Source organism: Photinus pyralis, unplaced genomic scaffold, assembly GCF_008802855.1.
Source record: "Photinus pyralis isolate 1611_PpyrPB1 unplaced genomic scaffold, Ppyr1.3 Ppyr1.4_unclustered_Scaffold450, whole genome shotgun sequence".
Classification (NCBI taxonomy): Eukaryota; Metazoa; Arthropoda; class Insecta; order Coleoptera; family Lampyridae; genus Photinus; species Photinus pyralis.
Genome location: NW_022171596.1, coordinates 472,544 through 496,211, shown reverse-complemented (window position 1 = coordinate 496,211; position 23,668 = coordinate 472,544). Strand labels below are relative to the sequence as shown.

The 23,668-nt window shown below is 35.9% G+C and overlaps 1 protein-coding gene across 1 annotated transcript; it reads right to left on the bottom strand.

Moving 5' to 3' along the window:
• Positions 1-13: 13 nt before the first annotated feature.
• On the bottom strand, positions 14-16,483 carry LOC116182284 (alpha-1B adrenergic receptor-like). The gene is made up of 2 exons (XM_031502806.1): positions 16,297-16,483; positions 14-11,201 (listed from the first exon to the last, which is right to left on the bottom strand). The coding sequence occupies exons 1-2, from the start codon at positions 16,475-16,477 to the stop codon at positions 10,303-10,305; spliced, it is 1,080 nt and encodes a 359-aa protein (XP_031358666.1). The 5' UTR covers positions 16,478-16,483; the 3' UTR covers positions 14-10,302.
• Positions 16,484-23,668: the final 7,185 nt, after the last annotated feature.

Genomic DNA, 23,668 nt, shown 5'->3' with positions numbered 1-23,668 from the left:
AAAGTTATTGCGACAGTAAGCTCACGCATCTCGGTAACTGAAAGAGTATATTATTCAAAAGTGTACAACAGGTTCGTTTAAAATTCATCTTTTTTCCGTTTTTTTTCTTTCTCAATTTTTTATTACAACATTTATATTATATAGTACAAGAATAATACATATTTCCATTTAGAATACCGCTTATATCCTCTCGATTGGGAGGAAAAAATAAACAAACGTAAAACTATTCATAAAGCAGATGATGTGCGATTATAGGAAAGGTAACGAAATAAACTTAGGAATGACTCTTTTAAGATCTGCTTTATGATTGGTACAGTAGTATAGTATATTTACACACTTAATTATTATATACACCTTTACCTTAAATCACAATAAGAAAATAAGACTTGCACAATGAACACATAAACAGCTATAGTACTGTCTTCATATAGTTATACATAAATGTAGAACAGCATGTATATATTTTTATATTTACATGTATATTTCTGGTGAACTTGGACAGTTAATACGAGTACATTTATAAAAAAACATCATAAGATATATGCACTGTATTTCGGGGGTTGTTTGTTGTGACGTTTTGCAACGGAGATTTGTAAACTGGGGTACGAGAGATTCGCTAATTTGCCAAAGTATGTCTCTTCGAATTTCGTTAAATGCGAGTGCGTATCAGGAACTTATATCGAGAAAGTCTTGTAACATGCAAATGAGCGAGCTGGTTCCAGCCCAAAGAAGGAAAGGTTCGCATGCAGTATCTACGAGAAAATTCGAATTTCCGTCTTGTAGGTCCGTGTGCATGACAACTCAAAAATATTGAAACTTTGTGTATTGGTTTATTCATTTCAATTCTGTTTTCCTTTTAATGTCTCGTTGTTCATATCTATTTTTGTTGTTTATTCTACATTATCACTTTGTACCCCTATTAAAAGACTATTCTCTATCACTCCGTTTTCTCACAATTGATTTGAGCTTTGAACACGACGTCGCGACGTCGGCATAAACCATATTAGGATTGATTATTTGTTTTTTGATAAGAGCTCTTCTACTTTAACACAAAATCTTTTTTTGCAAAAAGAAAATTGTTTATTAACTTTCTTCAAATATATTATTTTTAAATTTCAAACGATTTGGATTTAGATTATGTGATTCAATTTTTTCCCGCATAAATACGTGGAAATAAAAGTGGTTATCTGTATAAAAATGTCAAGGTTCTAGAACAGCCCCTCAGACAAATATTGCACGTGTCATTCATTGGAGACAATGTGACATGTGCAATGCGTATAATTTCGATACGTTCATTATCAATGGGTTTCTGTTCTTTTAATTACCTTTGGTGCCTTCCAGACAGGCTTAGGGATTATATCACAGCCGTTTTAATGAGGGTTTAACCTAGATAAATGAGATCAGCATAACGAAAAATCAGACTGTGCATTGTGCAAACCTTGGGTCAGCACTAATACTAGTTCGGGATTGGTTGAAGAAAAGTCATTGACCAATAAAAATTGGGTATCGCCATATTTAATTTAAAGCTCATTTGTGTGCGTAAAAAACACCTCGGCCAGAAGTGAAGATCATTCGGAGGAAAAATGAATAGATAGAGTCGTTCAAGGGAGATCATTAAAGTAAAAAGCGGGCATAACATTTTCAGTGCACAAATTTAGTTGGAAGTTGGCGCACATGTTTTGGCTTGAAGGGGCTAGACATATCCCGTCCAAAGATTGGGTAAGTTGCTACACGAGAGAAAACATGGCAAAAATGCTGCCATATTCAGGACCGTCTCAGACTCATTAAATTTATGGAATTGTGCTGCGGTTGCAACTCATCAAGTGATGGATAGTACTGCAATCGATTAACTTTTAAAATACGCGATAAATGAATGAAATATATGGAAAAACGTTCTCGTTTTTCTTCGCCTCCCAATGATAAGGAATAAATGGGGCGTTTTCGCGCTGCTGGAAAAAATTATTGTAAACAGCTCAAAGTGCGTATAATAGAAGACTTCATTAGCGTAATTATTTCACACGAATCAAATATCCTACGGAATTTTAAAGAATTAGCGTGTAATTTGAGTCACAAATTTACAATATATTAAGATGTCAAAACCAAGTAAGTATACTTTCATTCCGAAAGTAATCCTGATGAAAAATGAAACCCAAGATAAATAATCAAATTTGGAAATAGTTATAAACAAAACAATTTGTAGGGAAGGTGGAAAGTATTGTGTAAACTGCAGAAGGGTCTCGTTTCTATAGGTTGCAAAACTGCAGACCTTGAGAGCGAGCCACCCCACAGTTGAAAATTTACGTGGTGTAAACGTACTTTAGGTTTAGCATTAGAAGTTCCAGGCAAGACGTTCTGTACAATGTTGAAATTTATTTGTTTAGGACCTGAGGGAAACTCTGTCAAGTGGATACGGAATTTGAGGCTTCTATTTAATGGTCATTGTAATGTTAGTTCTTTGTATTGTACATTTAGGATTTGTGTAAATCATCTAAGGGTTGTAATTGTATTTGATGAGTGTCAGAAATTCAGGGAACGCAAAAATAAGGAAACATTTAATTTGAATTTTGAAATCGACGTAAGAAAGTAGTTCTATCTGGATAAATGTGCGTGTAAAGCCGTTATCGGGCAAACTAAATGACCGGGCGTGATCAAATAAACCTGCACGATACGCGTACGCATGTGAGGGTTGACAGGGTTGGCTTTTCGGGTTTCGACGATGCGGATTAAAAGAGTGGAGGTTGTGAATGCTTGAATAAGTGTAGTAACATAAGTAGGGTTATATTAAACGCGTTCGTAAGTCATTTTTACGTGAAATTTTGTACCCTTGTTTCAAGTCGATTAGAAAAACGTAGTTAGTTGGGAGGGTTAAGTTAAGTATGCCGTTGGAAGGATTTTTAAGAAACGAAATAATGTCGTTGCCTAGTTTATGAAAGTTGTTTTAAATTTTTGTAATTACCCGGTCAGCCAAATTTAATGCAATTTTTTTTAAGATGTAATGGGTCAAAAAAATGTGAATTTGTAAAAGCTTTCAGTTTTTGTGAAAAGGTATTATCAGTAATTGCGTCTCCTTTGGTAGATCAACTTAATTTGGATATTGTTTGGACTCATTTTTTATTTCTTGAGATCTCTTGAATTCTTTTTTTTTTCGTTGTTATGTCTGTTCTGTGGACGGGTAGTGTACAAAAAGGATTTATGTCACCTTAGAATTTTTATTACAGGATTTTGTACTTGTAAAAGAATAAATTTTTGTAATCTCACATTGTCATTGAATTATGTGTCAATTTGAAGAAAGCTGGGCTAGAGCTTTTAAGGTGCGTCTACATGAATGTGTTGTGTATCCTAGCTCTCGTCTCGGAAATGGATATACTTTCCAAACTGCATATGAATCATGTAACACAGTAGTTTTTAAACGTGTCATCTTTACATTCTAGAATATATGTAGAAGTATACAATTGAATATTCAAATTTTATAGTAGATGATTGGATACTTCTCACATTCCTAATAAACGTACGATATTCCGACTTTATCGATTTTATAAGTTTGACGCTTCCGATTGCATCATTTACGGCCCTTTTACGTCTTCGCCTAGTTACCCACTATTAATTATGCATAAAGCGTAAAGTGGCAACCGAATTTTGATTCCGTTAATGCGACGAAGCCATAACTTTGTACTTTGGAAAATTAGGTTATTTACTGTACGCTACGTATAACATTGTTTGCCCAATCGAACTTTTTCGATTGAAATTGTATGTGTTTTTATCTCTCATCAAAAGTCGCAACAAACAACAATCGAAATACAGTAAAATGCAGAAGCAATCACATTTCACCGACAAGCCATTTCACACATCAGTGGTCCCCTATCACATTATTTATTATAATAATAACATTATGTTCTAGCTTCGTTAGAGAGATCACAGTTGGGAAGAAGGCAACATTTTAAAAAATGTTGTTTTCAAAAATTTTGTTACATTTTTCTAACTATAAGTAAACACTTTCGCATCATGGAACTGTGTCGTAAATTTCGTGTCGATTTAAAGTGGAATTTAGTCACAAAATACATATCTTTCTTTGATAGATTACCAGTATTGTCTACATTTAAAAATAATAAAGCATTCAATAGGCACTCGGGTTTTTAGGTCCACACACTTTCGCATTCCTGTACGGATTTCGGAATACTGTGTGAAAAGCCGAAATGTCTCTATGGTACTGACACATTTTTCCATTCAAGTTTTGCCTCAGCTACCTGGATCCCACGTTTTCATCATTGCGTAAATTAATCCTAAACTCGTATAATGTGTGAAAAGGGACAGTAAGTAATGTAACTAGGTGGACGGAGCAAATTAAAAATTTACGTTAATTTGTGCTTTTGTTTTGCTTTGATATGACCTCTTTATATTTATTATAAAAAAATTCAATCAATTTGTGGACGCAGCTTTAGGTAAGGTACACCTATTCAATACACGCATATCAGTCTTTTACAGAAATTTTTCTTTTTCTTTTTATAATAATATTCACATTAATATTAAAGCTTGGGAAAGGCGTGCGAGAAATATGCCTTACATTAATAAAGAGGATCCAGGATGCATTATTTATTACACCGGGTGAGCCTTTATAGAAATGCACCAAATGGTTTTTTATCGAACCAACAAATGAGATCAACTCAGAACGAGTGCAAAGGATAGGGATTTCACTTTCAAGCTCCTTCAAACACAAGACAGCCGACTGCAAATTAACAAAGGGGGTAACCACTATAAATAACTCCATCACCAAAATTAATAAGTTGGGCAGCACATACAATTTAAGCTAATTATGGGAAAGTCTCCCCTTAAGTGTAGCTAGAGCTAGACCGGTTAATGGATATGGATTTATTTAAATACGTTGACAAAATGGGAAAACTTCGAGTAAAGCCAGGACAGGTTTTATTGATCCATTATAATGTTTTGGGCAAATACGCCTAATTGTGGAACGTGCAGCTTATTGCAAGTGATTTCGCTCCAAAAAGAGACTAATTTCATTGTATTATCGCTCTTTTACAAGTTAATATTTCAGAGGAACAAAATTCAAATTTGGCACCGAAGATGACGTTATTGAAGGTCTGCAGCACGCTTGACAAATATGCGCGAATCTCAACTCTCCAAAAATACTCCCAACCCCTCTGAGTTAGTGACCTTTTAATGTAATTCGCGTGCACATTCTTATAAGCTCCTCGCTTTCAAAGAAGTAGCTGTAATACCCCGCTATATACCTACAACCTTAAACTATAGTAACAAAAAATAAGTCTCCAATTTATAGGATATCGGTAAGAAACCTTTGTACACTTCCTTTTGTATCGAATTTTAGTCGATTTAGGTCTGCCAGTAAATACTAAAAAGCACTGGAGTCTTTGGCCACTAATGGCTGCTAAAATTTAAAAATCAACAACTAGTACAAAAGAGATTTTTTGGATTGAGAAGAAATAATAGGCTATCTTGCGTACGGCGTTGTATCCTCCCTGTTATTGTTGCAGGTCGTATTTATGTTAATTTTTAATTTGTATACCATATGTTAAATTGCACTTTCGTTGTAAGGAATATTTAATAATTTCGCGTCACATAAGTAGTTCTGAATTTATAGCTAAGCTGTTAATAATCCAAGTTTCTGGTTTCAAGCATCTTACACTCTCTTGTTAACAATCTACAGAAGAAACTCCATGAATTTTCTTCATTTCACGGCTTGATTGAATCAAGTATCATTCTCATCCTAAAATTTGCGAAAGGGCTTCGACTTCCATCAAATTTCACCAGAAAATATCGTTCCTTATATTTAAACTTAAAAAGATACGGAAACAGCCCCTACATTTTCTTCAAAAATAATACTTAATGAGCTAATGTTACAATTTGAAAAGGAACACATTTAAAAGGATATTTAAAACATTGTTTAAATCATGGCCTAATTTAGGCCATGGTTTAAATTGTCTTGTTTGAAGTCAATCAGATGTATATGTTATTCTCAATAGCCGAAATGTATAACCATAGTGCCTTGTGGACACTGCGCCTGTGGTTTACTCAGAATGCGATAAGAGTTTAATTTTCCGACGAATAGTTAAAAGAAATTAACCAAAACGCGTTCTGGGCATATTTATTGACCCACAATCCGAAGCCCAATCCCAAGTGCTCCTGTTTCGTGGTTGTGGATATTTTCGTTTGGCCCATGTCTCGTTGCGTAATAAATGTTATTCAGAGTAAATTTTTATTTATATAATAGCGGAATGTTGTTTCGTGAACAAAGTTGGATTTTCCGTTTACTGATTTCATTTAAAAGCGTTATGACCCAGGCATATAAGTGCTAAAAAAGGGTCTAGCCCCTAAAAATTGCTCGAGAGCTGGAAATCGTTTTAACCCCTTTAAGGGGCCCTGAATAACGGGTATATGAGTTTGTGACGGTTTCTAGGTTGTGCGTCAGATTTGAGAGCCAAAAAAGCGCAAAATTTTTGCACTTTTTTGAACATTTCCCTGTACTTCTTGTATTACAAGCAATGCGAAGTGAGAAAAGCGAGATACCCCTACAACGCAAAACAAGATCAAGGTGAAGAAAAATACCCACAACTTTTTTTTAACCGTTAATCGGAAACGTTTACTCTTATTGCATTCTGGGTAAACTGTGGTGCTCACAACGCGTTGTGGGTATAAATTTCGGACACTGTCCGATTTCGGCTAATACACCTTTTGCAATTAATTACTTTTGCTTCTTTATAATTCCCCTTGAACTTTCATTCTTTTAGGTTTTTATCGGATATTGAAACGGGGGCATTCGTGCCAAAGCAAAATTGATGCTCACTTTGGATGCTTCGTTTTACGTATACATAAAAGACGCCAAAATTGCACAGGAGACACACTTAAAAAGTATGTATTGGTAGGTACTGGTTTTACTAGAAAACTTGTTAAGAACCCTTATCTTCCTATGGCTACAGAATTGAAGAACACCGGCTTCAAAATGGAGGATAATTGGGTAGGCTCGTTATTACTAGCGGGATCGTCTGAGTGATTCGCTACAATCATTGAGATAGAGCATAGCGGAATGGATATAACTACAGATTCGATAAAGACAAAGTTGCTAGATATACAAGATGAAGGCAGCAGTCGCGGAAAAAGAGGAAAAGACGACTAAATTCAAATTGAGGGCCCACAACCGGAATGGCAGCACCGGTTCTAAATGTGAGATAGCTGACCCTTAAAGGCAAATTTACAAATGTAAAGTGTTTCCGATGCGCTTAACATGGGCGTTACAAGAACAAGTGCCCTAATAAACACGATAATGCTTCGAAATTTAGCAAGTAAAGTGAAATCTAGAGGAAAATTTTTATTAGACTTTTTTACTCAGAAAATAATGCGGAATCACGCTCGAAAAGATACACCCTGTAGACTTATACTTACAAGTAAGAAAAGTCCACGGACCATCTTTGTAGACAGCTCGGTAGCTAATGGTGACATTTTGCATAGGTGATTCGGACACATTAATTATAGAGATCTTAAAATCATGCATGAAGGTGCGGTTTCGGGTTTAAAATTGCGAAATCTGAGCTATTTCAAAGTGTGTTCCAAAGAAAAACAGGCGCATTAAGCCTTTAAGAAGGGTAATAATAGACCAGAATCATGTACTGGACTCATTTATGTCGATATCTGTGGTCCTATGGACTATGATGGTTCTACAGACTTGTTACTTTTCAAGAATGACTACATCAGACTGAGATTTTTTGAAATCCAAGGACCAGCAGTAGGAATTTTATAAGGAATTTAAAGAATATGTTCAGAATCACACAGGAAAGAAAATAAAAGTTTAGGCAGTGGTCCTAAACTCGACGTGATTTTCGGATTTGACGCGACCCATATTCGTACTCAACAATCAATTTCTTTTTACAGTAGATGAAAATTTGGATTTTACGATGTACCTAACTTAAATGGTACATTTAGTTAACAATGCATCTATTAACGTACGTAAAATTAGCATGATAAGCAAATGAATTGCGGTAAAGAAAGGAATTCGCTCTGACAGCTTTCACGTAAACTCTAAAGCAAAAGCTTGAAAATATTACGATTTGTATCCAACAATTAGCGCCATAAATTGGTCATTTTGAAAGCGGGTTAAATGAATTATAAAAGTGAGTGAAAGAGAAGAAGTTTAGTGCTAAAATAGAAAGGCTTATGTCGAAATTATAAAATTTTCCATTGGTAAATGGACATTTTAATAATCCAGCGCTTTGTTTTCTCACTCCAGCGCTGGATTATTAACCAGCTTGCGTTTTTTTACCGGACTGTGTTAATATGTCTTTACTTTTTTGGAATTATTGCTATTTTACGAAAGGGAAAGTAAAAAGAGTTTTTGTGTCAAAGAGAGGCATGAAATTACATAAACTCTCTAAAACGTTTAGAGTATACATTTTAAATTAGTATTTTTCCCAGTTTTTGTTACAAATTATGAACAATTAATGAAATATTAATGAAATAGAAACGAACTAAATCGTTCCTATGCTCAAACTATTTTTACTTGAGCTGGCTGGAAGTAAAAGTACAAAAAGGTAAGTTCCAAAAGTACTTCAATATAACAACATGATGAAATTTGAAGAAGAATTTACACCACGAACCTGAGAGAATCTTCAACCCTTTGTAAGATACCACGATCACGATCTTCACAAAGGAAGCAGGAAATGGGTTTGAAAAGAATAGTCATAATTGATTTGCCATATCCTTTAGGGGATTGATAGAAATCATCCAAACTTGTGGAATCTTGAAGATCTTGTTCGATCTTCCAAGTGACGACCATTACGAATTATGGTGTAATTCAATTCAGGAAGAGTTTCTAAAAAGAGCTGTCGTCTGACGTCATTTATTAGGTAATAATACAGTTTGTAGGTCCTTGCCAAAGTACCTTTAACCGGAAGTACTTAGATATACACAAAACAAATGTCATTGAACAACACTTGAAGTCAAACTAGGATATTAGAATATCCGAGAAACGCCTTTAAAACTTTTTAGTTGTTACCTCAGTAATCACTTGCCAAAATGACGAACATAGAACCAATCATGTTTGGCGTACCTCAAGGATCAGTCATTGGTTCACTTTTGTTCTGGGTAGGTATACCTACGTTAATGGCCTACCAAATGCGGTTAATATACAGGGAAATTTGCAGATAATTCAACCATAACTACAAACCCCTGCGACTTGAGTAAGTCAATTGACATATACATGTGCAGGACTGTCTTCAACTAAAGCACAATCCTACGGAAACTCAAATCATAAAATTTATTAGCCAAAGGCAGTACACAACCGAAGCAATGACACGATTGCAGTTATAGAATTGGTCTACGAAATGTATTATTGTATTTACATGTTCTATACATATGTATACCGGGAAGTGGATAAAAATGATAATCCAAAATACCAGAATTATTCCTTCTTCCCACATACATAGTTAAAGCACACACATTTCCTGATTTATTGTATTTTAAATGATTTCTACAATCGTTTTAATTTAAAATGAGCAGTGATACTTTATTATTCTACTTCCGTTAACGTGACATAAAGACAAATTTTCATTATTCTTCCGATTAAACACAAATATCATTCACAGTAGGTAAACATGAGATAAATCGCCAAAAGACGAAGCGTTTATACAATGGATTGAGCTTGGAAAGCAGTGTGTATTATTACCAAGTAATGTTCGATCACAATGCAATACCACATCGTTTGAAATTTACACTATCTTTCCTTTTACGCTTATTTTTCGACGTGGAGGTATCATTTCTCTAAAGTAAAGAGACATCGGCAATCGACAACGACATCCGCGATTCCAAGTTTGAATTTCTTATTGGTTTTATTTTAAAAGAGCGACATTGGTCTAAAGCATTTTTTGTTTGCCTTTATTTTTAATGTGGCTGTGACCATTGAAAAAATAAGCTTACTCTCATTGAAGCACTATCCCTTGCGCATCAAACTGAATACATCATCAGCACGATTTTCATTATGTATGATCCTTTGTTCCAAAAAGAGCGCTATGAAGTCTAACTTAACATAAAATTGGAAATTAAACGCAAATGGCTCACCCGATGATAACTATTATATGTTTATAAATAATTTCTTAAGCGCTTAAACTAATAATCTAAAATGGAAATACTGATCGTTTCCTAGTTTTGTACGAACGAAAGCACGTTAGGAATGTTAGAGGTCGGGCATTTAAAAAATCTCATCACTGCGTGAGTAAAATAAAGGTTCTCTGGCTAAATCCAAACGCCACGGCTGCATCCCTCCGAGCAGGAATCGTCTCATCATAATTCATATATGTCCCTTCCGTTTGGGCGCGTCGAGGATCGTTTCGACTGGCCCTCACGGCACCGTTGGGGACTACAGTACATATTATAGCCGGGAATGATGTGCACGCGAACATCGCCCGATGGTCTCACCCCTTCGGGACGTTGCCTGCGCGAGAACGAGACGGTCGTTTTGCAACAGCAATAATGGAACAGGTTAATGTAAGCGCTACGAAAATGGCGGTTCGCAACACAGTACAGCATGCTGTTAACGCACGATTTGCTTATGGCCAGCCACGCGAAATTGTAAAAAATGCTATCGGGAATTGTGCGTACGGTACCGACCGCTAATACGACACCAAAAGGAAGCCAAAATACAATGAAAAGTAACAAACTGTACATATTCGCCTGCATTAACCCGTAATCCCAGCTGAACTGAACGGGGGGCTTAAAGTTTGGCCGAGCTTTGGCGATACGTACGTTGTAGTGCGTCCTTATATAACAAACAAACGACAAAGTCAATGGAACGAAAACAAAAACTACAGCTATCGTGATCTGATATGGAATTAAGCCTGGATACTTTCGTGTGCAGTAATCAAACGATAGATCCTTCGCAAATTGTAATCCGGAAATAATGGAGCATAACGCCCAGAATAGCAGAAGTACGGTGGTAATTCTACCTGGTGTAAGCGCGTCGTAGAATGCCGTCGAACTGCACAATCGAGCCTGGTTTTCCGCTGAGGTTGCCGCCAAAGATAAAACGGTGACTAGAAAGCATAGGGCCGCCAAGAACCACTGGAAGCGACAGACGACCAGATTGTCCTGGAGACCGGCGAGTATGACTATGGCCGAGGCTGGTACGACCAAACCGGATACTAGAAGATCGGCGAGTGCGACGTTCACCAGGAATGCGTTACCTGAAAGATGAGCAATTAGAAATGTTGCCGAATGCGAAACTAAAGTTAATAAGTGACTGATTAAATGAGATCGATTTTCGGTTAAACCTTAGTGGTTATAACTGACCAGTTTATCAATTACAAATTGTCCATGATTGCAATAGCCCCAACTGCTTAACTTCTTATATACACTTTACAATTTACACGCTTTTTTCACCGTCGCGAACTAACAACGGAAGCTCGCTTTTTACATTGTCTCGCGTATTTAAAGGAACACCACTTCCATCATAGAATAATCCCCTTCCTCCGGTATTTACAAACAATGCGCTAATTACAATTAGATTAGATAACGACATCTGCGAAGGGACGCGTTCCCATTGACAGTGTCAATGGTAACGCGTGTCAATTTGACACCGTTGACCACCTGCATCCCTTGTTGTCAGCAGCAGAACACTAGCGTTAGTTAATGTAGGTCCGATAACAAAACGTCTTATCACAAACAGCCAGATGTCCTTACATTTTAACACGCAATTTCACGTTTCACAATTAAATACAACAAATCTAAATAAATAATTTACACAAAAGATATAATCTAAAGACATGGAGGTACAACGAAATTGTTCTGATATACAGGATATCACGTCATTAACTACGTGTGAATGTACAGGTTGTTCTAAGTTTCCTTTACAAGTGTAAATTTTAGGTTTTGTATTTTTATTAGATCGGGGTATTTAACATAATTTTTGATAGAGAATGTCTGCCAATGTGTAATCTAATAATGAGGGAAACTGAAGTATTGCAGAAAAAGGTTGTATTTTTGCTTTAATTTTTAAATTAATAATGGCGGATTTCTAACAAAACACAAAAATCAGAATATCTCAACAACTCTTCACGATCGTAAAGGCATGTTTGGCTAAACCAACTGTAAATGATACCTCTATTAACATGTCTTCCAATATACAGGGTGTTCATTTGAAAACTTCCCACCACGGATTTATCGAAAACTACTGATTAAAGAACAAAACGCCCGAGACATGTCAAAAGATTTGTCAAGGGGGACCACTTTTTAACTAAAAACGACTTCACTCCCTTTCACCCCAGGGTCATTCCCATAATCATAAAAATTTTAAATGACAAGTGGTATCGAGTAATAGCTTGTTTGAAAGGTCTTTAGAAGTCCTTTATTTTGACGTTTGATTTTTTAAAATCGGTCGATTCGTTTTCGAGAAAATTAGAAACATTTTGGAAGAAAAATCTGAATCAATAAATTAATGTTCACTATCCCAAGATTGTCCCAAAAGGAACTGACAGCAATTCTTTCTTTCCCATAGCAACGAACAAGTGATATTTTCGTTTGTTTTTGTTTTATATCTCAAACAAATTAAGATAGGCAGATTAAATAAATTAAGATTTTTCTAATTTTCTCGAAAAGGAATCTACCGATTTTCAAAAATCAAACGTCAAAATAAAGGACTTCAAAAGACCTTTCAAACAAGCTATTACTCGATACCACTTTTTAACTTTAGGACTTTTATGGGAACGACCCTGGGGGGGGGGCAGAGGGTGAAAGGAGGTTAAGTAGTTTTTGGTTAAAAAATTGTCCCCCTTGACAAATATTTTGAGGTGTCTCGGTGGTTTTTCATTTAATCAGTGGTTTTCAATAAATACGTGGTGGGAAGTTTTCAAATGAACACACTGTATATTGGAAGACATGTTAATAGAGGTCATTTAGACTTGCTTTAGCCAAACATGCCTTTACGATTGTGAAAAGTTGTTGAGATATTCTAATTTTTGTGTTTTCTTAGAAATCCGCCATTATTAATTTGAAAATTAAAGCAAAAATGAAGCAGTCACCTTGTATATAAGAAACTTCTTTACGACTATCTGGAAGGTAGGGAATTATGTTTGTAGTACGGTTTGGCATTTGCTTCTGTCGCATTTTAAGAAACATATTAACCTCGCCCATAAAAAAAAGACAATTAGATATATATTTCGAAGGGAGAAACTAACAGCAAAAGAGAAGATAAACTATAGAGGAAGGAACGACAAAAAAAGAGAAAAACGAATTAAAATGGACAAGGGATGATATTCTGGAATGTAGCGGGGGTCGCTGGCAAAGACGCTCACTTCTAGGGCGTTGTAAGAGGATGTGAAGTCGTGGGGATGGTAGAATCATGGATAGGAGAATAGAATTGGGAGAAAAAAAAATGGGATTCCAAATGAATACGTATGGAAGAACCAGTATACGAAGACGGATAATTTAAAAGAAAGAGCAAAAGGAGGATATTATCAGGGGTAGAAACAAGGATAATGAAGGAATACAAATCAGATAAGTAGAAGTGAAGAGGAAGTAAATAAGAGTGTTAACTGATAACAATATACAACAGAGAAAAAGAAACGATTTAAAAAATAAAATATAAAATATGGTAGACGGGAAGATAGAAAATCAAGAGATAAAGAGTGCAACAAAAAGGGAGAAGTGTTACTGGGATTATCAGAAAAGAAATGAAGTTAAGGTAGAAACAAGGCTAGAATCGGATCACCAACCGGTAGAATTAAGTCTAAAAGGGAAGATAAGACGATCAAGAAATGAAAAGACGCAAATACGAAGGGAGCTCGAATTATGGACATCACAAGAGGCATAGTGGAGCTGTACAGAGAGAGACTAGAGGAACAAAGAGAAAAAATAGGAAAAAATACAGAGGAGTGGAATAATATAAAGCAGAGTATTAAAAAAGCAATAACTGAAAGATAGGGGATAGAAAAAAGAGGAGAGTGGTGGAACAAAAAGGGTACAGAAGAGAGAAATAGATATAGAGAAATGTTGGAGTAAGACAGAAGAAGGCAATAGAGGAAAAAGAGGTGGGATAACAGAAAAAAGGACCAAAAAAATGTAAAGAAAAAAGTATAGAGAAACAGAAAAAAGACGAAGAGGAAATCATGGAAATAAAAACAGGAAAGAAAATTTAGAAGGCGATAAACAAAGGGAAAAAGAAAAATAGAACAAGTGGGTGGGGAATACAATTATAGTCTGTCTAAAATTGACGCAAAGTAATAAATCTACTTGTTAGACAGAGATAGAGAAGCACTTCCATACAAAAATACTATTTCTATTTCACCAACTTATAATTTATTACTTCGCGTCAATTTTAGACAGACTTTAGAGGAATGGAAACAACATTTTGTCAAGTTACTATTTACAAGAAAAGCAGGAAAAAGAGGAGGATGATTGTGTGGGAAATTATAGGGGAATTACTATAATGACTACGGCGTATAGAATCTATGCACTAATACTGAACGAAAGTAGAAAGAGAAATGGAAGAGAAGAGCACTTTGGAGGAAAGGAGGGGGGGGGGGACGATCGACAATTACACAAATTGGTGGAAAATGAATTGCAAAAAAAGGCGGAAAGTTGTTCGCGTTTTTCATGGACTCAAAGGCACCGTTTGAGTGGAAGTGGGAAAAGTATGGAAGAAGATGGAAAATGGGAAAATTGACAAGAAAGACAGAAACAAGGAACTATACGGAGAGCCGAGAAGGAGGTTAAGAATAGGGAAGGAGACTGAAGTGTTATGGGCAGGTAAAGGACTAAGACATGGATGCCCACTTAGTCCTAGTTTATTTAACCTCTAGTTAAGACCTTGTTCGGAAATTCGCCGCAATTCTAAGGCGTTGCGTCCAAAAGCAAGAGGGTGGTTGCTAAAGAGGTATAAAAGTGGTATAAAAAATCAGAAAGAAAAGCGTTAAGAAGGAGATACAAAGGTGGCGCGAGAAAAACTTGAAGGGAAGCGAACAAATAATTAATGAGATGCGAAAGAAGCCTGCAGAACGTGTGAAAAAAACGCGATGTAAGCATGTACGTGGAGAAAGCCTACGATAATGGCAAGGGGAACCTGAAGGGGTTGGGAAGGAAATAACCCAGACGATAATAACTACGTTCTCCTACTAAAACTAAGCACACGACACACTTCCGTTACGATCGTTCACAACGAATTCCAACAAAAATTAATTCGCGCAGTACTGGGCTCTCAATTTGATGAGATCTGTGGTTAAATAAATAAACAAGTCTTGCAAGAATTGAATGGTATACAGTTGTAATAATTAATGATAAAAAAAATGTAATTTAACATGACAGTTTTCAATATCTGTTATGCATTTACTATCACCCTTTAAGATTCGAAATAATTAAGGGCTGGTTATTTTATTTTTCGAACAGTCACGCATCATCTCTCGAACATTCGCTTCCGGTTCCACCCCACACCACGGCGTTCTTATGTTACATTAGCATATAGATCTCAGGGTTCAAAATATGACGCTATACTTAGATAGATATGTTTCTTTATCAAAATCCAAATTTCATGACTGACCACTAACCATCTCAAAGTGGGCGACAAAAGTCAAAATAAATGTTGTACCTACATCAGTTTCTATCCAAGATAATAAAGCCGGTAAATGGGAATTTATACCACCAATCAACGAATGAAATTTAATAAACGGGCCTATATCCGAAAACGCAGTTATGAAACGAAGCGGAAAAGGCGCCAATTTCGCTCTAATTTAAGTTTGATATCAACCTGTGTTATTATTAACCGTTTAATTAAAACATCCCCTCGCGAAACGAATTAATAAATATTGACGCAAGAAGCTAATTTTGGTTTCCGCATTTTCACTAAATACCAATTTGATGACGGTCTTGCCTGATAAACTTACATTAAGACGAGAGAAGAAATTAATTGGGTTAACGGGGGGAAATTTTCCCGAGGTCAACGACGGGATGATGATGTTTTAAATATTTAAAATTGTTTTTTACAAGCTATCGTGTTCTCTGTTCTCTTATAGATTCTTCCCTTAATCCTGTGGGAGCTACGTTTGCGAACATTTTCAACTGTTTGGTCTAGAAGGCGTAAATTTAGTTTACGTTTAGCGTGAATAAATAAAGGGCTAAAAGCAAAAATGTCAATTCGCATTTGGACAAGTTTGATGGTTCACATTACAGTTACTCTTCCGACATTATTTGTTCTCAGAATACAAGCGCAAGTTTATGCACGAAAAGGGAGATACTTCCCTTGTGCCGAAATGTCTAGAATATCAAACTAATAAATCAATAGGCACTCACCTCGTTTTCTAAGGTAATCATCAATCATAACGGCACTTATCATGAATACGTTTCCAATACTGCCGACAGCTGATAAAGATGCCAGGGTAAGTAAACGAGCAACTCTCGACCAATCTCCACTTAAAGTGACCGGTGAAACATTTTCCGCGCTTATGAGCGTTTCTGTCATATTAAGCCTCATCACATTCGTTTACCTGTTGACAAAAATGAATTACAGTCAGCATTCAGTGAAAAGAATACATTTTCACTTTCCTTGGACGTTAATATAAGTTTGAAACTTTGAGAAAACCGCTATATAGTAAGTAAGGTAAATAAATGAATAATGGATTACAAAATCGATACTTCCATCTTTTTGCAAGGGACCTTGATGTCTAAGGGAGAGTGTAAAATAGCACACACATTTTGATGAATTTATTTTACTGAGACTGCATGTATCTCAAAACAACGTTTATCATACATAAACGTGTACAGACTTGTAGGGGGTTGTTTTAGCTTCAGGAGGTCCTAAAAAGTGATTACCTCCCTCATATAGGAAGTGTTATTACACAATTTTGTAGATTAAACAAAAACAGAGAAAATTGTAGACATTAGATAACCAATTACAGCGATAATTGCAACGTAGGTTTAACCGCTTGTTCGTAAAGTTAAATTTTAGTTTGCGTGTCTTTCACCCAGTTTATTTTAGTTTTCAACAAAATTATGACAAATATGTTCCGGAAATAATCTAAAACTTATAACGTGCGTATAATAAAACTTGATTGGAAAAGACACAAACCTAAAGTTTTAATGGTAGACGCCGAAGCTGTCCAAATAATAATAATAATAATAACCACAGGCTCACAAAATACTGCAATATCTCCACCAAAAACCCAAGCAACCTCACAAATACGACCTCAGGAACAAAGAAACACCATAAATACAATTAAAAAACACAAAACTCCTTCTTCACAGAAACACACCACGTTATCACAACCCCCTCGTATTCAACCCAAACGCAAAGCCAAAGAAACACTTACACAATAAACTCCATTTAATAAAATTACAGGAATTATTATAATGATTTTTTTTGTTTGTTTTGTTTTCCTCTTTCCTGATAGCGTTGGCTATTGTGCTCATCAATAGCTATGTTGGTAAGTATGAAATACATACTATCTCTAGATTTCCAGTGTGAGGGTGTGAATTTTTATTTTATTTATTTATTTCTTTTATTTTTTTTAGGACCCTACATAACTTCACCAGACACAGACACTAATCGTTACTTGATTTTAATCCGTGCGATTAGTTAACCAGGCTATACCTGAGTTCTCACAAGAAACACCGACCATAATAATGCACACGCTTGTTGATCGCAGTCAACTGTAGCAGCAGCCTTAGCAGAAAAAATTCGCGTCATAGGGGGTGTCGGCTTCAGAGCGTAGAATGTGCGGGTTAGGCATAATTCGCGAAAAAGAACTCGTAGAGAGATAGAAGAAATGGAACCCTTAATTCAGTTGAAAGTGTAAAATAAACAATTATATATTAACTTGTTTCTCTTTGTTTATTTAGTTTAGATTTTTGATATTTATATAAACGTCCCATGTGTATTTTTTATTAATAATGGGCTTGTAGCATTGTGGATTAATTATTTTACTTCTCAACCTTCTTCTGCATCAAGAGTACATTTTGGTTCACTCTAAAAACGCAACAAAAACAGCAAATGAGTGTACCACGGAAGTCTCACTACCCCAAAATTTTAACCGTCAACCCCCTCCCCACGTACGTTTTCGTTATATTCCTGTCTTTTATTCCTTGCACACCAATTTCTTCTATTGTTTGTGCTACCTGTACAGCAAATAACGTGAAATGATTGAGGGCTCTTTACTAATTCGCAGCACTATTTATAAATAAATAAATTGGAACCATCAGAAGCAAAATCTGAATTGAATTATTTGGGCGAAAAGAGCACAAAGTATAAAGCTGTAAAATTCAAGGTTTCAGACATGAAGTACTTGCGAAACTTTTTACGGATGAAAAATGTACCTGTATAGGTAAGTACATGCTACATGCAGAGCTTTTACGCGAGTTTTGAAGTACGAATATATTTAGAAAATAATAAATACTGAAAGGGGTGTTGTGCGCGTTTTTAATTGCATAAAGCCGTGAATAGGTACGTACGAGTAATTATACAACACTCGAGTCGAGAAAATAATCTAGTCGACTTTTACATACGATTTATGTAATATGTAGTTTGTAACATTTCACGAGAGGAATATTCATGGCTGTAATTAATTAGTCAAGTCAGTTTTTGTTGTTTGCCAGCGTTCACGTTGGCAATTGACTTTACCTCGTAATTTTTAATTAAACTTTGTCTCTTGAGATGATGGCATTGGGGGTGGAGCTTTGATAGACTGTTTCCTGCAGTATCTTCTGACATGCACTAAAATTCGTGCAATATCTCACACGTGTATTACTCTCGCATGAGCTCTCCTAGTCGTTACTTTCAAATAAACCTTTAGCAATCTGTAGCTAGGGTAACTGTGTGTGTGAAAACGAGTACCTACCTACGTGAGTAAGGAATGAAACAGGTTTAGCTCAGTCATATGAGGATTTTCTCAAGAAAAAATTTCCGAAGTTTTTTTCTCAACGGTTTTATATGTATTTTGAACCGCTGAATCCGAATTTTCACTTTGCTAACACGCCAGAGGTGAGCTAACTGCGGCAGCCGCAAATAACCGCAAATTATTTGCGGCATTTTGACATTTTCGCCTATAACTAAAAAACGGTACGTTTTAGAAGAAAACCTATTCTATACAAAATTGTAGTCCACAAAATTTTATATATTTAACATGTAACAACCAAATCTAGGACTAACCAGACCGCCGCCAGCGGCCGCGCCAAAATGGCTACTTTTCGTGCAACTTTTGGAAAATGCAAAAATAGTGCTCCGACATATCTATTTAATATAATTTTTCATTTCTTATCAAGTGGTGGTATTGGTTTTTCATTTACATGGACTTTTTGACTTTGAAAAGTCACATGTGCTAACCGCAAAAGCCGCAAATGAGGCAAAATCATCAAAGTGAAAAAAAACAACAAACAAGTGAGTAGTTGAATTTCACTAAAATTCAACGTACAATCAGAATATCCGATTGAAAATAAATTATATTAAATAGATATGTCGGAGCACTATTTTTGCATTTTCTAAAAGTTGCACGAAAAGTAGTCGTTTTGGCGCGGCCGCTGGCGGTGGTTTGGTTGGTCCTACAGATTTGGTTGTTACATTTTAAATGTATAAAATTTTGTGGACTACAATTTTGTATAGAATAGTTTTTCTTTTAAAACGTACCGTTTTTGAGTTATAGGCGAAAATGTAAAAATGCGGTAAATGATTTGCGGTTATTTGCGGCTGCCGCCGTTAGCTCACCTCTGGCGTGTTAGCAAAGTGAAAATTCGGATTCAGCGGTTCAAAATACATATAAAATCGTTGAGAAAAAAACTACGGGAATTTTTTCCTGGAAACGTCAGTTCTGGACCTCCCGTTATTGTACTAGTTTGCGGAAAGGTGAATTTACAAGAACGACAGTTCCAAGATCGACGATATCTCGGAAACAGTTTCACTTGTACCATTTCCGAATGATATATCTGATTTTACGTACATCACTTTCTGTCGTTACCAAAGAATACAACTTACCGATATCGAGACCCGATGTGATCTACATTACTTACGATTACTTTTCTTACTCCTAAGATTCATTTCTGTTAGTTTGATTATACTGTATCCTACACATTACCGTTGTTTCGTAAATTAGTTTTTGAAGTTACCGACGCTTAGTCCGAAACAATATCTACGTCTCTACGATTTTTAGTTACGTTACTTTTGTCTCCGAAGAATTTCCTTATACTATCTTATGTGTTGTAAATAATACTTTACATTTTAAATTAATTAGATTACATTGCTGTTGTATAGAAATTTAGTTATTTTTGCATCGTTAATAAGTTAACGTCACGTTTATGTTTTTATATATATCACAGAATTGTACGGATGATCCGTGGCGGAGTAAAAATTTTGCTTTTGGATAGTTAACGTAAACTCAATTATTAATTTTTATTGAGTATTAATTACTGTTTTAGTATCCGATTTACCTAGTGTCAGATATTAAAAATGGCAATATCGCAATATTTTCTGCCGCGCTGTTCACTATCCCTCTTATTTGTTTGTTTGGTTGTTCTCTGTTACAGATTCTAAGCTCAAAAAGTCGCTATACCAGAGTTCGAAGGTAATTTTTTTAATTTTCGTCGATTGCATACTGGTTTTCGATAACAATTACAGCTACGTTGTTTTGTACGGAAGCCTGTTTTGATGTTAATAACTGTAACATATTTGTAATGTGTTGAGATTAATTATTAAATTACCCTCGATTGTGATATCAATTATTGTTTATGTTCTACCCCTGCCAGTTATTTTACTTATTTAGCTTATCAAGACCAGAAAGATCTCTTAGTTTGCCTTGTTGCCCCTTTAGGTAAGTATTCTCTTTCCTCTTTTGAAATTTACTATAGATTAAGTGGCGCCTATCCGGTTTCCTATTACTATATTTCCCTTTTGCTTCGTTTTTGTGTGTACCAGTACCCTGATATTCTCTCCGACCCACCTCTGCTTTGCCTGAGCTTACCGTGTGCTTATCTCAAGGTAATTTTCTTACATTTGCGTAAAGCAAACGTAACAAAATGCTTTAGTTAATTACTAGAAGTAATCTTGGAAAACGTGTGAACTAATCAGTAATTATCCGGTCCTGTGATCGACGGAGCATCAATTTTTCAGTTACAAAGAAAAAGTTAAAAAAGCATTTGACTTTGGATAAGGGGCTTGTTAACCGTCCAGAGATTCGAGCTCTGGATTTTTACCAGTTGAGTAAATTAATACACAGAGGCGAATTAATTGTAATTGATTATTGTGTAATCAGACGACATAAAAACTCTCGTGATACGCATGTCCAAGTAACATAATTTAAACGACCGTATTTCAACAAAGGGCAAACCAATTAAGCGCGCCAGTATATTTTTTTGCCATAAAAAAGCATTGGTGCATGGTGACTACACTGCTAGTTAAACCAAAAAAAAGGGAGCAAATTTGAAGCCGTTTATATTGCATGTTTTATTAACATTTATGAACCCGTTAAAATTGTATTTAAAGAGAAAATCAATTTCTTTGTTCAATATTCAAGCATGAAAAGCTCATGGGTGCATTATGATAGCGTAATTTGTGTATAAAAAATTGTGCCGTATATTGTTAGGTTTGACACCAAGTACTGCACATGAGTTTTTTTTACTTTCCTCACTAGAGAGAAAAATAACTATTTCTTCACCCTTTTTAGAGACGAAAGTAGTTGTTTCTAACGTGAATAAGAAGCCAACCCTGTAAGCAGTGCGAGCGGCATCTAGGAGGGCGAATCAACGGGTACAGGTTCGGAGCCCTTATTGTCCAGGGAGAAATCACTCCAAAGGTGGAAGAATTCTTCGGGATCAACGCTGACACGATGGAGGGGGCCAGGGCTAACTACTCCAGTAAAGAGCTCACGGTATCCCTTGATGAGAAGTGCCAGAAAAAAATGAAAAGAAATATGGATCCACTGAATATTAAATTTTCCGGAGTTAAAATAGTTCCCAACTCGGATCTACGGGTGGACAGTATACGAAGAGTACATTCTAGAAAAACAAGAAGAAAAAAGGCAAATTGGGGATGAGAACTTGGAACGTCCACTAAAGGACGAAAAGTTTGAAAATTTACCGCGAGAAAATGATTAAAGACAGACTGAGTAAGTGAAACAAGAGGGGGGGAGGGGGCAGGAAAATTTTAATGATGCAAAACAGTGGTGGTAGAAGGAGGGAAAACGGAGTAGGAGTCAGCAGGGAACTTTCCAGGTGTGATAGTTACCAACACATGGTTTAGTAACCATAAGAGAAGACTTTACACTTGGAAATCTCCTGGGGATCATTATCGAAAGCAAAAATGGATGTCATCCTTGCAGAGGAAAGATACAAAAATGGAGTAAAGCGGCCATGCGGGTTACCAGGCGCCGATATTTATAGTGACTATATTCTACTTATGGCAAACATCAAAATTAGATTTAAAATCATGAAGAGACCACGGAAAGGAAGAAAAGGGAACTTAGACAAATTAAAATTTATGGCCACATGACAAGGATGAAGTGGGGAAATTGATGGATGAAGACATAATGAATCCCCACAAGTCGAGGGAGATGTAGTGTGTAAGTGAAACAGAATCAAGGGGGGAATAAGAAACTTGGATATAAGAAAGGAATAAGATCAAAGAAGCCTTGGATAAATCAGGAAATGATAGCAGAGATGAAAATGAGAACAAATTACAAAAACATCAATACCGAAGGACGAAGAAGACAATATTGGAGACTAAATACGGAGTTGAGAAAAGAAACTCATGAATCTGGGAAAAAGTGGTGGGAAAACCAATGCAATGAAATAGAAAAGTTTGATAAGATACGAAGGCACGTTATTATTTACAACAGAATTAAAGAGGCATTTGATTGTGTTCTGTGAGAAAACTTGATGGACATTAAAAAAAAAGGTCTAGATTTGAAGAATGCTTACCAGCAAACAGAACTGATTAGTTTGAACTTGTAAGGGTGTGAGGTAGGAGTGTCCTATATTACCGACATTATTTAATATTTACGCTATGAGCATATGGTTTCAAAGTGTTGGAAAGATGATGTATGTATTTATTGTCCCTCTCCTGTTCTGTGCCCTTAGCAAGCTTGTGAGGAAGAATGGTTGGAATAAAGTGGTCTGACAGGATTGGGAACGAACAGGTACTAGAAAGAATACGAAAAGGAAGATTTTCGAATATCACAATTTTGAGAAAGATAAGAGTGTGGCTTTCACATATGGTAAGAGGGAATAGCTTCGAAGAAGCCGTGGAGGGTATAAGGGACAGAAGAAAAAGACGAATGAAGATGGTAGACAATCTGAAAAAGGAGGGAGAATACGCGGATATGAAAAGAAAGAGGCTGATTAAAATTTTAAATAGTGTACTTAATACGCAAATCTTCTCGTCAATATTAGCATAGGAAATCTCGCCAAACACGCTACGAAGAAGGAATGAGTGGAGAATACATTTCTCCTCTGCTCTGACTGGGTTGATCAATCATAAACTGGACAATGAACTTTAAGGAGTTTTCTACTAACTAAAGAACATATTATATATTGAGAAGAAAACTATAGCACCAATAATTACATTTCGTATGTCAGTCAATAACTAACTCAATTGTTCATAACGAGCTACTACAGCTCAGTTACAGCAGAACGTTTGACCTCCCAATGATCTGAAATTATTCGAAACGATACTATAACTTTGTAG

Bases quoted from the DNA above. Each gene is read 5' to 3' on its own strand.
- LOC116182284 (XM_031502806.1), bottom strand. From the start codon at position 16,477: ATGAGGCTTAATATGACAGAAACGCTCATAAGCGCGGAAAATGTTTCA. The intron at 11,202-16,296 runs GTGAGTGCCTAT...CTCATCTTTCAG, and splicing joins TGATTACCTTAGAAAACGAG to GTAACGCATTCCTGGTGAAC.